General features: G+C 33.6%; 1 protein-coding gene across 2 annotated transcripts in view; it reads right to left on the minus strand.

Moving 5' to 3' along the window:
- Positions 1–17,503, minus strand: part of TMEM135 (transmembrane protein 135) — a 377,165-nt gene that overhangs the window by 58,959 nt on the left and 300,703 nt on the right. Inside the window, exon 7 of one of the 2 annotated variants that reach the window (XM_001376587.5) lies at positions 1,139–1,180. The exons of the other annotated variant lie outside the window; for it this stretch is intronic. Coding sequence (XP_001376624.1) covers positions 1,139–1,180 — 42 coding nt within the window. The remainder of the gene's footprint in view (positions 1–1,138; positions 1,181–17,503) is intronic. 2 annotated transcript variants of the gene reach the window in all.

Consider the following 17,503-nt stretch of genomic DNA (forward strand, 5'->3'; position numbering starts at 1 on the left):
TCACCATATTTCACGGACTCTTCTTTCTGTGTTTACTCACATTCAAGCATTTCTTTCCAATGCTCCTAATACTATCCTAATTCCCAGTAAGAGGAAAAGTAGTAGGTAGGGAGGAGAGTTAAGGTGAAAGCTAATGAAGTCCATTTTGGACATACTAAGTTATCTACTAGACATCTACAGATTTCTGAAAAGCATTTGGAGTTGTAAGATTGAAGGTCAGCAAAGAGATTGGAAAAGGATAGGTAGATTTGAAGACCATCAGCATAGAGATGATAATTAAATTTAAGGGAGGTGATGAGATTACTAAATGAAACTATATAAAAGAGGGCTGAGGTCAGTACGATCAAAGCCTAGAATATGATCAGATGAGGGGATCTCAGAATTCTTTTTTTTCTCCTTTTTTTAAACCCTTACATTCCATCTTAGAATTAATATTGTGTATTGGTTCCAAGGCAGAAGAGGGGTAAGGGCTAGGCAAGTAGGGTTAAGTGACTTGCCCAGAGTCACACAGCTGGGAAGTTTCTGAGGTCAAATTTGAACTCAGGACCTCCCATTTCTGGGCCTGGATCTCAATCCACTGAGCTACCTAGGTGCCCCTGGATCTCAGAATTCTTAAACACAGAAGTAGTCTTAAAGGTTAACAACAAATTATTGGATCTTTTGACCACACTAATTCATTAAAATAATTTACTATAACATTAACAATATTAACTAACAATTATATGCCTTATGTTTATAAAATGCTTTTTATTAAGCATATTAATATTAATAAATTGATTTTGATACTCACATTAACCCTGTAAGATTAGTGCTATTAGTATCTCAATTCAATGGATGAAAAAATCTGAGGATTTAAGAGATTAAGTGACTTGCCCAGGGTAAAAACTAATAAAGGTCTACAGAAGAATTTGAACTCAGTTCTTCCTGACACCAAGTCCAATATTATATACAGCACATGGCCCAAGCAGGTTATGCTCTAACACCAGTAGATTTAATTCTCAACCAAGGAATTAAGACATACTTAAAGTATTGGTCCTTAAAGTAAGACTATTGATAGTGACTCTGATTTTATTGCTTTTTTTAAAAGACTAATCTTTAAATTATCTTTTAATATGAAAATAGATGAAATATTACTTACCTAAGTGCAGAAAAAGTGAATCCTTTTAAACCATCTTTGCACCTAAAACATTAAAATTTTACCATTACAAATGAGTATACTCTAGAAAATAACCACATTACAAATAATTATTATTAATAATGATTCTCACTCATATAACACATATATCATTTCATTTGATCCTCACACTTTGCAGGTAGATAAAAACTGAAATTGACAAGAGTGACATCACTTGCCTAGATGCTTAAAGAAGGCATCCAGATGTTTTCCTGACATTTGAAACTCTAGAAGTTTTCTTGACTGCAAGTGTTGTATGTTATTTGTTTGGCCATTGTTTCCTTTCTTAAATTGTAAATATGAAATTGCTCTTTAAGAAAAGAACTATTAATGAAATGTAGAATAACTCTTTGCAAATTTTTACAATAAAGGATGAACAAAGAAAATTACACTTTATAGTAGTAATAATACCAGTTGATGTCTACAGAGCCCCCTAGGGTTCAATTGAGTATCACAACCTGAGAGGCAGTTTTTACCAGATATTATCATTCCTTTTTTACAGATTAGGAAACAAATTCAGAATCTTTAGCTGATTTGGCTATGCTAACACAACTAATAACTATGCAGAGGGGCAGGATTTGAACCTCATCTTTTCCTACCTCCATGTCCAACACTATTAAAAATAAATATATTTCCATTTAGGAAGCCAAAATAATTTAGGACCTAACCTACAGACTGATTGAATGACTCATTTAGGGGAATTTTCTCTATTACTTTAAGAGGGGAGAACTTTCCCTTTCAAGATTTTGCATGATAAAAATTTGCTAGAAGGAATCAAACCAAGTATACTCATTGGATATTTTTTAATCCAAATTCTATGCACATAGGGGTGGGGCAGGGAACCTAATGCTCCAACTGTTCTCTATTTAATTCTCTGAATGCACAGAAGTGACCAAAGGGGCAGCCACAATCGAAAGGACTCTAGTTAACTTCAATGGTTCTCATCTTCAAAAACAACCAGGCAAAACAGTTAAAATAAGGCTGAACAGAAGAATAAGACAGAAGAAAGATCTTCTCCTGGCTTACAACTAAGAAATATACCTATCAAATGGGGAAGGTTGATTCAAACTCCTAGGCATCAGATCACAAACCTCTTTTATAAAACAGCATTCTTCCACACAAGAGCCTCATTATAATAGTATGAGTGAAGTCTTAACTATGGTACTACCTTATGGTGAACAATTTCCTCCCAAAAATCAGTTGATAAGTTTTAACAGAGAATATTATTTCCATAAAACTGCATTAAAAATACATTTCTAGGGAAAGCTAGGTGGCTTAGTTGATTGAGAGCCAGGTCTAGGGATGAGAGGTGCTAGGTTCAAATGTTGCCTCAAATACTTCTTAACTGAATGACACTGGGCAAGTCACTTAATCCCCACTGTGTAGCCCTTAACTGCTCTTCTTCCAGGAAACCAATACTTTATACTGATTCTAACATGCAAGGTAAAAGTTTTGCTTTGTTTTTTCCCCCTAAGTACATTTCTTTTCTTGAAATCAGACAAGTTCTAGAAGATATAGTTGATAAAGTCACTTTGAGGCTTGATGGTTGTAAGGCTATTATTTAGTACTTTAGAAACTAAACCCTTTATATACAGTTAGAGCAAATGGTATTATAATATTTCATTTTAATTTAATTTCAAGAAGCTGTGTACTCTAAAATGAACATTACTAACTTCTCTCTTCCCCCCTCCTATTCTTTATACTTTGGCAATACCATGGGAAAAGTAATTTGAACTATAATTATTATTTCAGTAGCTTTTCTATATTGAACATCACCAAAAATACTATATGCATTTTTAGTGAATAAAAATAATAGAATTCATTTAAAAATAATGAACTTAGTTTACTCACATTGCATAGAACATATTTAATATAGTTTGGCTATACCCAGTGAAGCAAGAAAGAAGGAAAGGAGGCAGGAAATAAAGATTTTACCAGAAGTTGAAATATTAGCATTAAAAAAAAAACAAAACAGTGAACTCAACTTTTCCCCTAAGATGGAATTTCAATATCATAGTCAAAACATATAATTGGACAACATTTGAGTAAGAGTAGGGAAGTGAGCCAGAATTCATAGATGGGAAAGCAGGAAGATGATTAGAAGATTATCTAGGAATAAAATATGTTTTAGTAAGTTACTGTTAAAAGATAATAATTTATCTTGGTAGAATCCTCAATAGATAAAGGATTTTGACAAGTAATTCCAGCTTTGTGACCTTAAGCAATGAATTTAATTGCTGTTCAAGACATCAAAAAGTAGCTTTCAAAAATAAAAAGGGCATCTACAAATGAATATGCAATTTCATTATAATGGAAGCTTGGTTCTTTTTACAGGACCCTGTGGGAAGTGCTTCATATTGGGAAAGTCTGAGGACTTTCAAAGGGGACTATTCTTTACATTCATGTGCATAATGTCCCTTAATGTAATTGAGGGTCAGATGTCTACCTCCAGGAGAACAAAAAAGTAATTATTTCCACAAAAGGAACATTTTTAATTGTATATGGCTCTAGCTCTAGTTTTAGGAATAACTTCTGAGCACTTATGTGGTGGTATACAACTTAAAACTTAAAGTTAAGTGTGATATTACATGTTATATTTACCACTGTGTTGCAAAAAGCCATAATGAAATGCTTTACTTATATCACCGCTTTGCTTACAGTTGATTTAACCTATGTTTTCTACTAATGCAATGATGTATAGTGCATTTCCCTTTCCATGCTCAATTACCTGAAGGCTATAATGCTTTCTCTAACATCAATTTTATGACTAATATACTATATATGAGAAGAGATTTAAAATATATTTCAAAAAGCACAACTTTCAATTTTAATCACATCACAGCTTATAAGTATGAACATGAGAAAACAGAACACCTACCAAGACTAGAATCTGGTAAAGACATGAATTTAAACTCTCTAGCTTTCCTTTTTTCCTTCCCTCATTTGTTCAGAAAATATTCAGTGTCTCCAAAATTAAGGAGCTGTTCTACTGTCCAACAACATAATAAAACAAAAGCATAGTAAGCGGTGGGAAAAGAAGTTAGCTTTAAGTACTAAACAGATAGAAGTTACAATATTTAACCTAAAAAAGCACAATGTAAGCAGAGTTCATGAGTACAGTCAATTAAGATATTAGAGAGAAAGATTAGATGTAACCAAAAATATTTTGGGAACAAATAACAATGAAAAGAAACCAATGTAATTTTAGGAAAAGAAACATGAAATGAAACTGAAAGAAATATTACTACAAAGATGTTTTCCCCCCCATATGTACTTTCCATGAATTGATACAATACAAGATGTCCCCAGTAGATGTCCCTAGTAAACTATCATTGAAAACACATATAGTTCTAAATAAAAAGAAAAACAAAATTTCTCTGTAGATTTTTCCTTCAAAAATATATTCCAAAGCATTATAAATGTTGCCTATACTTTAAAAAATCATTTAAGTTTCTGAAAAAATACATCTTTTTATATTAAATCCATGAAATGGAAGATAAAAGTTCTTAGATTTCATTATTTTGCCAAGTATTAAAATGCTCTAAGAGTCTGACAACTTTTTTGGGGGGAGATATTTTGACAACTGCATTTAAACATAATTAGTTTCTTTTGCAATCCTATGTAGTTTATATATTTAAAGACATTATTCTGGAAAGGAGTCCATAGGCTTCACTAGATTATTCAAGGGCCCACTAAACCCCCTAAATTAAGAACTTTTACTCTACAACGAAGAATTTAGAAGAAATTCACTCACTAGTTGAGATAAGTCAATGTAATATTTCACTATACTATTACTACTAGATAGAAGATCCTCCCCAAAATTCTCTTATGTGACATATACAATCTTAAGATTATGAAATTTAGCCAGGAAAGGAATTTAAAGATTGTCAAGTCCATTTCACATTTGATGGATGAGGAAATATGATACAACAAAGTGAAGAGACTAACCCAAAATTACACATTTAATAAGAAGTAGCAGATCTAGAATTTGAACCCAGATCTTGTGACTCCAGATAAAGTACTTGTTTCACTAAATCACCTTGCCTGCCTCTCATCCCTTCTCATTTTAATTAACTTTGGCAAGAAATGTATATGATGTATACATCTCTTAAAAAGCTACGAGATTATTTTTTTTCAGATGTGGTGTAAAACAGCTGTAGAAAATAGCACTAGCAGGGGAAGTCTGGAAACCTTGTGTATGTAAACTTAACCTGTCATTTGTAAAATGTGTAGATTGGAGTAGAGGGTAAAAAGCTAGGATAATTGGAAATATTTCATCTAGTCCAAACTTCTCCTTTTATTTTGTGATTAAGTTACTTTCCAGACTATTGCCTGGGTTTTCTAGCTATTGCCATGTCTGGAACACATGTTTTGTTTGATGCCTTCAGTGCCACTTCCTGTTGAAATATTATCATGCTCTCTTGATAGGGAGTTCTTCCTCAAATAAGATTATATTGATTTACCTGTAAATCCCTCAGAGTATTTGAAGTATCTTGAAAGCAATAACATTTTTGTTTTACTCCATGCCTGACACAGTGTTTTGTACAGACCAAGTGCTTAATACAAGTCCACCACGTGAATCCTCACTTCATGTAACACACCATTTTGCCTTTTTTTATGGTTCTTTTCAGTTCTGGTGTTCTAAAACAGGTTAAATGTTTCAGAGTCAGTTGCTTAATAATATTTAGTTGGTAATGTTTAATGAACAACAATGAAGCTAGAAAATGTTAATAACTGATTCTTAACAATATAATAAAAATTTCTCTAAAACATTAATCAATGATTTTTTCTAGATAATTAAGATTGCCTAAAGTCAATGATTATGACAAATTAAAAATACTGATTTTTCAGTATGATAAATTTATAACGTAAAAATTAAATATAGCTCATTGAGTGTTTAAGAACAATTTAAACCACATAATCACCTCTTGATCAATCAAGAACTGATTATTTGGACTATAGATTATCCATGGTCTTTTATTCATCACAATTATGGGAATTAGAAGGACTATAAGTTAGTCAACAATACAAATTAGCCATAGCAGCAAAAGATAATATATGGGGAAAAGCCAAAACGACCAATCAAAAAATTTAGATTTTAATTATCTCATGCTTCTATTGTCCTCAATAAACATGAATAATCAAAATGAAAATATTGACAAAAGGAGATTCAACATACTGTACTGGATAAAGTGCTATACCTGTAGTCAGGAAGAATTAGGATTGAATCTTTTCTCTGATGCTTTCTAGCTGTGTGACCCTGGAGACATCACTTCTCTTGGAGCTACCAATTCCTCATCAGTTAGTAAACCAAAGATGTATTAAACAAAGGAATTTGTTCAGTAAAATGAGTACTAGTTAGGTCATGAGAGGATCAAGGTTAAAATCCTATCTCTGATCATTACAAGTTACATGACACTGGCTAAGTGACCACTCCTCTGGTTCTCATTTTCTTCATCTTTAAAATAAAGTAATTGAAGTAAAATTACTTCTATGGTTTCTTCCAGTACTGGACCTATGACATTAATGATCATACAAGTTTCAACAGTGCATACCTCTTCACTACCATTCAGTTATGCATGTTGCTAGCCTAGTATTTATGAACTTTAAACAAATAACTGTTTTGATAAAAGTAAAGTAATATAATGGGTTTCGTTTACAATTCTATGTATTTTATTTTGTGCATGTAAAACATTTTTCTGAAAAAGAATTTGAAAGCTTCAACAAAATGAGAGATCTATGAGACTAAAAAGGGTAAGAGGCCCTGTTCTAAAAAGAAAAATTAAGAGATAAGCAGGCCCAATTTAATATTTCCATGATCACTATTGCTCTATATAGTTTGAAAGTACCTATTGGCATTTTATTGGTAAATTTTTATCTAATTTTACTAATCCAGCATTTCACAAACTCATTAAATAAATAAATAAATAAACTCATGTGTTAAAAGTTTTATCAAGGAAAGCCTCAATTAAACGAAAATACTTATTTGAAATTAGGGTGCATCAGTCAATTTTACCCAAAATCTACAAAGATCAATAAATGAGATCAAAATCTTACTTTTAATGTCAATAGTCTTAAAATTATTTTAAAAAGAATACTGAGGAAAAACAAAAGTTTCAACAAATAAAAAAGATGCCTTACTTTGAAAAGTAATGGAGAGGTTTTAAAAAGAGATAAATTTTGAGAAGTTCAAATGTGGGCATTTACATAGGAGGTATCAGAAGGATGACCATAGAACTTAATTGTTAATGGTAATTTTATGTGATTATTATGTTGATAAAATATTGAAATTAATACTTTTTGATGTTAAGAGTACTGAATGAACAAAGAACAAATTTAAAACTAAAGGAACTTGTCTGAAAACCTTATTTAAAACATTAAGTAAAATAATGACAAATTAGTGTAGCTGTTTTGAAATAAACACTTTTCAGAATCATGTATTTGTTGAGAGAAAAATGTTTCTTTCCAAAATATAGTGTTTTGTTTTTTTTTAAATACCCTACCTGTCAAAGCTGGGTTTTGTTTTCTTTTTAGTTAACTATCAAGAGAATTCAAAACATGTCTGGACTCAGAACAAAACAAAACAAAAATAAACTTATCCAAAGTTATTTTACTTTTATTTACTATGTTTGATGAAATGAGATTAATTTTAAGAGTGGAAAAAATTGAAAAATGCTATTCACTTCTCAAGGAAAATATCCACAAAAATCTGAAGTCAAAATAAATAATCTGATAGAGAGAGGAACAGGATGGTGCCAATGGAAAGAGCAGTGAAGAAGGAGAAATTGACCTCTCCACTCTACTCCCAGCTGTACTAATTAATTCCAAGCTCTGGCATTTGGGTCAGGTCACTTAACCTTTTTGGGCCTCAGTTTCCTAGTCTTTAAGATGAAGTGACAATTAAATGACTATTCAAGTCCTTCTCCTTTGGAAAGGTCTATGCCCTATGCACTGAAAATGTCATAAAATTTGCTAATATGCAGCTGATAACTAAGATAAGAACTACTAGGAAACTACCCAGCTAGTTGCCAAGGATGAATTCATCCTTGGATCTAATGACTAAATTACATTCTCAAGTAGTGAAAATGTTGGCAGCTGTAACTGCTGAGCCACTGTGAGTGGTGTCTGATTGTGGGAAAAGGGAGAGGTACTATAGGGCTGGAGAAGGGCAAATCTTGTCCCTATTTTTGAAACAGGGAAGAGAGGAGAGTACTAAGACCTGGTGCTGATTTGCATTATAAAGGAATTATTGGAAATTCAAAAGAATGTACTTTAGAATCTGGTTCTTTAAGCAATGACCTTCTCTAATATAGTTACAATGTATTTGTACTTTATGAATCTTTTCATTCAGAAACACATCAACGTGAAGAAAGGTCCCCTTGTGTTTGGTTTTGTCTTCTACATCTTATGAAAAAAGTGCTGAAATAGGTAGTTATGTCTAATCTAACATGATTGTAAGGCCACAGCTGATTACTATGTTCATTTTCTGGTGTTCCCTAAATTATAAATTGGAAACATTTGGGGCTAAAGCTTTAGTAACCATTCCCACAGAATCATATTCCTATTTAAACTTTGAAAAGCTGGAATTGCTTTTGCTTTAAAATAAAAATTAAAAAAGGTCATGCTCCAAGTTGTTTTTAATAGTTGGGAAACTGAAAATCACCTTTAGATCATTTTTTGAAAAATACAGATGAACTGGTATTTAGCAATATTATTATGAGTTAAAATACATGTAAAAAGTAAATTGTCTTCTCCTTGGATATAAGCTGAAATTTTTTTCCAGTTAATAAATAAAAGAGTAAGATTAGATTTCATAAATATTATGAATGACAACTAAATAGGTCCAAATAACCTTTTGTGTAAAGAAAATCTTAGAAATAGGAAGAACTAAGTTCAAATCCTGCTTTAAATACTTAATAGCTATGTGACCCTCACTCAATCTGTTTCTTCACTTATAAAATGGGAATAATAACAGAATAATTGCATTTATCTCTCTCATAGTTGTTGTGAAGACTAAATGAGTTACTATTTGTAAAGCACTAGGTACAGTGCCTGGCACATAGTAGACACACTTAATCTTCCCTCCCTCTCATCTCCCTTTTTCCTCCCTTCCTTCCGCTCCGCCTCAATTTCTTATTGGTAAAATCACTTTCCTCATTCTCAGTATTTTACAAATTATTATTCATCTTCCTAACTATAGATGTCTTCTAGGATTTTGTCCAAGAATCTTTTTTATGTTCTAATCTTTCATTAAGTGATCTCATCAACTTCCAGTTTACAATGTCTACATACCCATTTTCATTTACCTTCTGAGTTACAGTCTCATCACCAATGTGAATCTGAAAACTGCTCAGACTCTCTACCTTAGAAGATTTGGTTAAGCTATTCCCATATTGTAACAAATGGAGGTACTTGGTCAGGAATGTATTGGGAACTTTAAAATTACTCCACCCTACTCATGACAGTGCCTTAGGGGAAGATAAAGTTGTAAACTCCTTACTTAACAATGAAAAGTTCCTAACTCATACTTGTAGTAAAGCTAGAACCTTAAGCTAGGTCTATTTTTAGATCTAATACAAAAGGGTGCTAAGTACCTATAAAGGTTAAATTAATCACTAAAAGGTCAAGCAACTTACAAAGGGCAAGCTTAGCAAAGAGATATGAAATACTCAGAAGATATAATCAAATCAGAGGTGATAACAAAAGAAGATGTGAACTAAGAATGATCAGTCTACTGTGATTGGTAGATGTGAAAATTTAGGAGAGGTAACATAAGAGAAATTTCTCTTTAAAAGGAGCTGGCTCTCTGAACTTAGTTGGGAGTTTGGAGTTAGTTTGGAGGAGCTGGCTCTTTGAAGTTAGTTGGAGTTTGGACTAGTTGGAGTTCGTAGTTCAGTTTGGGAGTTTGCTGTGGAGGTTGGAGTTTGGAGTTAGTTGGAGGAGCTGGGTCTCTGAACTCAGTTCAGGAGTTAAGGATTTCAGTGAAGGACTGGAGTTTTGCTTGGGACAATCTTATGGTGAGTGATAAAAGACTGACTAGTCTCTCTTGAGGCTCAGGCCTAGGCCATTAGGCCTAGGCCCTTCCTACTATTTCCTCTTACTCTCTCTCTCCCCCTTCTCTTAATTCCTTCATTTGTATTAATTAAAATCTCCTTAAAACCATGCTAACTTGGATATTTTCATATTTGGGAATTTTCCCATGGTGACCACTTATTTTTAATATAAATCAAGACACTAAAAATTATCTTTACAGTTTTGGCAATTCACAGTCTTGAAACCCACATTTTCACGGTTACACCAAGTATCTACGGTACAACTCCACCTTGGTATTCCTACAGGCAAATCAAATTCAATGTTTTTATGTTTGTTTGTTTGTTTTTTTAACTTTCCCTCAAAACATGCCTCTATTTCTAAATTTCCTATTTTTATTGAGAGTACTACCATTATGCTTTCATTATCCAGGTCCACAATTTTGGAAATATTAAATCAATTCAAATTAAAATAAGCAAGCATTTATTGAACACCTACTTTGTGAAAAATCAGTATATTAGGGAAAAGGATTGGTACAAATTAATCAATCAACAAGTATTTTTTTTTAATGCACTTACTATGTATGTCCTAGGCATTGTACTAGATACTGAAGAAACAGGAATGAAATGATCCATACAGTTTACAATCTATTGGGCAAATTAATGAGTTGATGTAAAAAAATATATGCAGGCAAGATTTAAAGTCAAATACATATACCAAATAAACACAAGATTGTTTCTGATGTTGGCTATCCACAATCGCAGGGATCAGAAAATGCTTCTTGCAGAAGATGGTGCTGCATCTTGAAAGGAAGACAGGTACTCAATAAGGCTAAGGTTGAGGATGAAGACACATGAAATGGGAGTGTAAAGCACAGATAGTATAGATGATAAAGCACAGACACTCTAAGATGTAATGTCTGGGGTGAGAAACACTTTACTAGATCAGCAGGTAGGAAGGCAAGTAATGTCCAGTAAAACAGGAAAGACAGGGTGAGAACAGGTTGTATAGGGCTTTACCAGCTAAACTAAGAATTTTATATTGTATTTCAGACATAACAGGAACTCTAGGAGCCACTTGAGTATGAGAATCACTGGTCATATCCATAATAAAGTAAAACTGCCTGAGGAGAAAGATGTGAGAAAGGAAGAGACTAGGGCCTGGACTTGGACTAAAAGTAGTAGGGCTATCAATGGAGAATAAAGGTCAGGTGTAAGAGATGTGAAAGCAGAAATGACAAGATTTGGTAACTGGATATCAATAAGTGAGGAGACAAGGATAATACTGAGGTTATACATAAGGGAGTTAAAAAAGATAGCAGTGTCTTCAACAACAATATGAAAGCTCAGAAGAAGGTAAAGATTAAAGGAATGATAATGCATTCAGTTTTGGACTTACTGAGTTGTTTGACATCATTTGAAATCCTTCATGACACTACAAGCCTAGGAAGAAATCTTAGGGAAGATCCAGAGTAAAGAACAATAATGTGGAGGACAAACCAATGAATGAGACTGAAAAAGAATGGTCACACAGGTAAGAGGTGAAGTGGGAGAGAACACTCATGGGAAAATGGTAGTAAGCAGTGTCAAATGCAAAAAGACATGTGGAGAACAATTAGAAATGAGAAAAGACCATCAGTATGGCAAGCAAAGAGTTCATTGATAATTCTGGAGAGTAGTTTCTGTTTGTTGAGTCAGAAAGAAATCAGAGGCAGAAAGTGTAAAGAGATTTCTCAAGGATTTGGGGGGAAAGTAAGGAGATACATAGGATGGAGACGATAAACAGTATGTACTCAAATATATAGTTATACAAAATAAATGCAACTCCTCACCTCTTCCTATGTCTTTAAAGCCTCCAACTACTCAGGTACTAACTCTAGTAGATTCTACCTCCAGTTTCCTCTAATATGTCCCCTTCTCTCCATTAACATGGCCACTACCCCTAGGTCAGGTCTTGATCATGACTAGTCAGGCCTATTTTAAGAGTCTCTATTATTCTAATGTCTCCCCTCCCCAGTCCACAAAGCTGTGAAATTCATTTTAAAATATAGGTTGGTCTCCCATTGAATCAGCTATTTCCTTACTTGGCATTTAAAAGCCTTTCACAGTCTGGCTCCAGATTATCTTTGTAGTCTTTTTGCTATGAACATTTTGGCTTATATATTCTGTCCTGACATCCCATTTCACTCCTATAAGCTAATCAGCTTCTCTCCTTCTCCTCAACCTCATAGAATTGCTTCTTTTCTTCACTTCTCAGCTCAGGCATCACCTCCACTGAAAGGTTTTTGATGATCTTCACAGGTGTTTCTTGCTTTCTTCCCAATGAAAAGTAGATTTGTACATACTTTTTACTTATTGATCTATTTCTGTTGTATTCATCTGTGAATTTTAAAAGTCTCCATCTTGGTATAGCACCCAAAAACTGTGCACACCCACACTACACGGGCATGTGCTAGTCAATGACAAATCAGAAATAACTAACTGCCCACCTGGGCTGTCCTAAGCCAAGCTAGAGCCAACCATTGGCACTTGTGAGACACAGGAAGTGAGGTAGGGAACAGCCTCTGGAATTTGCTCACTTCCTGTGGAGAGAGCTAAACGCCAGTTGGTGTTAGGAGCTTGGACAGGGAGGATGCCCGCAGACAGCTTTCCTTCAGATCGGTCACGTGAGTTAAGGACTGATTCTTTCCACCTTGGCCCTTTGGGCCTAAAACTCCCTCTGCCTTGGTCAGAGGTTGAATAGGCCCTCTTCCCTTTTCTCCTCTTTCCTTTTCTCCCTCTCCTTTCCCTACTCCCATTGTGATTAAACCTCCATAAACTCCATTCTGACTTGAGTGTTTCATGTTAGGAATTTCATAAGTAATAGGTAGGTGATAATTATAACTGTGAATGTAAATGGGATGAACTTCCCCATAAACAGAAGAAGATAGCAGAGTGGACTAAGAAACAGAATACTATGATATGTCATTTACAAGAAACACATTTGAGGCAGCTAAACACACAGAGAATAAAGGTAAGTGAATAGAGAAGGATCTATTGGGTTTCACCTGCAGTAAACAAAGTAGAGATAGCAATCATGATCTGAGACAAAGCTAAAGCAAAAACAGATCTGATTAAAAGAGATAAGGAAGTAAATCACATCTTGTTAAAAGGAACTACAGATAATGAAATAATACTAATACTTAACATATATATACCAAATGGTATAGCTTCCAAATTTTTAAAGGAGAAACTAAATGAGCTTAAGGAGGAAATGTATAGTAAAACTCTACTAATAGGGGATCCCAACTTTTTTCTCTCATAACAAGATAAAACTAATCAAAAAATAAAAAAGAAAGAAGTAAAAGTAGTGAATGAAATTTTAGAAAAATTAGATTTAACAGATCTCTGGGGAAAATTGAATGGTATAAAAAGGAAGATACTTTCATTAAAGAGAAATACAATGAAAAGACAACATATAACATTTTATAGGATACATTCAAAGCAGTACTTAGGGGAAATTTTTTTATCTTTGAATATTTCTATCAATAAAGTAGAGAAAAAATAGAGCAATGAATTGGGCATGCAACTAAAAAAAAACTAGAAAGGAACAAATTAAAAATCTCCAATTAAAGATTAAACTAGAAATCCTAAAAATCAAAAAAAGAAGTCAATAAAACTGAAAGTAAGGGAACCATTTGAATAATAAATAACATTAGTTGGTTCTAGTTTTTAAAAAGAGCATTGGTTAATTTAATTTTAAATGGGAAAGAAGAAAATCAAATGAGTATCAAAAATGAAAAGAATGAATTTGCTATCAATAAAGAGTAAATTAAAACAATTATTGGGAACTACTTTGCTTGATTATATGGATAATACATTTGACAATCTAGGTGAATTGGATTTACAAAAATATAAATTATTTACAAAATATTTACAAAATATATTTACAAAATTATTTACAAAAATATATTTATAAAATATAATTTTTTTTACAAAATATTTACAAAAATATAAAATTTTCAGATTAACAAAAGAGGAAATAGAATACATAAATAATCCTATCTCAGGAAAAGATATTGGATAAGTCATTAATGAACTCCCAAATAAAAAAATTTTCAGGGCCATATGGCTTCATAGGTGAATTCCATCAAACATATAAAGAACAATTAGTTCAAATATTAAAATATTAAATAAAATACTAGCAAAGAGACTATAGTAATATATCACAAGGATTATTCTTTATGACCAGGTAGTATTTATACCAAGAATGCAAGGCTGGTTAAATGTTTGGAAAACTATCAGCATAATTGACCATATAAAAAAATGAAACTAACAAATCACATGATTAATTAATTCACACATTGATAATAAAAACACTAAAAAGCATAAGAAGAAAGGTTCTTTCCTTAAAATAATAAGTAGTATCTATCTAAAACCATCAGCAAGTATCATCTGCAATGTGAATTAAGTCAGACACCATCCCAATAAACTCTGGAGAGAAATAAGAGATTAGGACTTGAGACCTAGATTTGGACACTGACAAATGAAGCCATGGGACCAGGTAAGATCAATAATGCAAAGAGGGAGCTAAGGACAGAACGGAAGAAACAGAAGAACAATAAAAGTCAAGAAGCATTAAGTGCTTACTGTGTAAAGAAAGAAAGGCAAAAATAGTCATTGCCTTGAAGGAGCTAATGGGAGATCTAATAATGTGGTATGTATTTCATTGAATCACAAGGAGGAAAAGGGGGTAGATTGGTGAATAGTGTCAAAAGGTACCAAAATGCCAAATAGAATGAGGAATTTTTAAAGCGGTAAATCATTTTCCTACATGTACTATTAAGGTAAATTATCAGAGTCACAGGGAAGAATTTTCTGGGGTAAAGAAGGTACATTCCAAGTCCTCATCAGAGAGAAGAAGCAAGAGACTTTATTATACCAAAGAAGAATTCACTGGAATAGCAACCAATTATAAATTTCCTCCATTTTGCTTGGTATAGCACCTAAGAATGTGCACACCCACACTACAGGGGCATGTGCTAGCTAATGACAAATCAGAAACAACTAACTGCCCCCCTAGGCTGTCCTAGACCAAGCTTGAGCCACCATTGGCACATGTGAGACACAGGAATTGAGGTACAGAACAGGCTCTGTAGTTCGCTCACTTCCTGTGGAGAGAGCTAGACACCAGTTCGATCCTAGAGCTCGAGTTGGGAGGAGGCCCGCAGACAGCTTTCCTTCCTATCAGTCACGTGAGTGATAAGGACTGACTCCCTTCTCTGCCTTGGCTCTCCAAGGCCTTGAGCTCCCTCTCGGCTCAGCTTGAGCCACAGTGGTAGAGCTAACCTCTTTTCTTCTCTCCCTCTTTCCTTCTCTCCCTCTCCCTATCTCCTTCTAATAATCTCTCTCTCCTGCTGTAATTAAATCACCATAAAACTCCATACTGACTTGAGTGTTTCATTTAGGATTTTATAAGTGAAATCCTTGGCAACCTATAATTAATAAATGTAGTCTTTAATCCTAAATTTAAATCTAACACAACAGTATTAGTTCTAAAGCCAGGAAATCAGAATGATACATGTTGAGGCATGGTGTGGACAGCAGTTTGTCTCACCCTTCTCCAACCAGGGTAGTTTTCTTTAATGATAGTTGCTTTACTGTTAGAAAGCTATTGTATCGCCACTGCAAAGAACATGAATATTTGGTAATGTGAGAAAAAGAAGTTTCAATAGGTAATAAAAATTGAAGCCAGCCTGAAAAGGGTTCAAGAAATGAATAGTAATAAAGAAGTAGTTGAGGTAAGTTTAGACTCTTTCTAAAAGTTTGGCAATGAAGTGAGAAGCATACAGAGGATTACAGTTTGAGAGAAAACAAAGGTGCTCTGGGTTAGGGCGGGGGGGTCTTTAAAATAGGAAGCATGTTGAGAAAAGGGATGAAGTCAGTAAAATGAGTGAATGTAGATGACAAAAGGGTTATGACTAATAGCAATAGTAAAGTCTGTACAAATACTCTAAGAAAGAATCCCAACTCAAATGTCACATTTGGGCTTTTTCACTAGGGAAAAGTGGGAAGAAATAACTTTTATACCTCAACTAATTTGGCTTTTCTCCTTCTGAAATTATAAGTAGTTGAAAAATATACTTTGTCTTCTAACAAATATGTATGTACTGTATTTTCAGTTTTTATTATCTTGACAGATGAATATTAATAGATATTCAGTGTTCTGGTTGCCTATTTTTGGAAACATTTACCAAAATGAAACATCCCAAATCCCTAAAATCAGTCAACTGATTTTTTTCTTTAAGTATTGTGTAACCATATGTTCTAAGTCTTTGACAAGCAAGTCTTAGCCTCAGCAAGCATGTTATGACTGCAAAAACTTAAAAATATGAGCTGGCATTTGACTTTCTTGTTCTGCATTTCTTGGGGAGTATTAGGTTTTTTCTTGGAGGGGAAGGAATGAAATAAAGAGAGAAATTAAAGTTCCAGAATATCACTAATGTGAAATAAAACACAAGAGGATAACATTACTTCATTTACTTATTTGTAATCAGGTTATAAAGTAAAGATAACAGTTGATAGGGTATGTTTTATTTATGGTTGTATTTATTCTGTAGTGGCCAAGAAGCTCCCCAAACATCATTCATTAAATAAGACGAAAATGATCAGGACGTTATTTGCTCTTGAAATACAACAGATGCCTCTTGGATAGCTTGAGAAAAAAAAAATTTCTTCAGACACCAATGTACATACAGACAATATTTTGTATACTTCTTGTCTGGCATACTTTATTTTGGGGACACTGGGCTGAAAACACAATATTTATTTCTCAAAAGTTCATTCACTCTTGCTAATTATTACATATTGAAGCCAGTTAAAAATCTCTGAGAAAGAATTCCAAAGCACAAAGGAGTTTCAAAGCACATTTTTTGCCTTTATACAGCAGGAAGAAAGGCAGTAAGGGTAGCAGGAACTTATCAGTAAAATCTGAGAAATGCAAGTACTGGAGACAGAGGAGAAGCAAAAATAGTAGCAAGAGAGTACAGTCAGGGTGAAAAGCTTTCAGGACAATGTCCAGAGACTGATGCAAGACCCAGTCTTCAAGACTTTGACTTGACCCTCAAAGATTTCATGAGACACTGATTTGAAACAACCTTTTTTGCTCTGCATACCAGTAAGATGAACAGCTTACAGGAGGGTATGGCTAGGGCCCCAAGAGAGAAGGGGAGGGAGAAACCAAGCATTCATTAGAATGACTCCATCCATATTCTCCAGCTGCTGTTTGACCTGGAAGTCCTTTAACGTTTCTCATTTGGGC

The sequence above is a fragment of the Monodelphis domestica genome, chromosome 4, assembly GCF_027887165.1.
Source record: "Monodelphis domestica isolate mMonDom1 chromosome 4, mMonDom1.pri, whole genome shotgun sequence".
Taxonomy (NCBI): Eukaryota; Metazoa; Chordata; class Mammalia; order Didelphimorphia; family Didelphidae; genus Monodelphis; species Monodelphis domestica.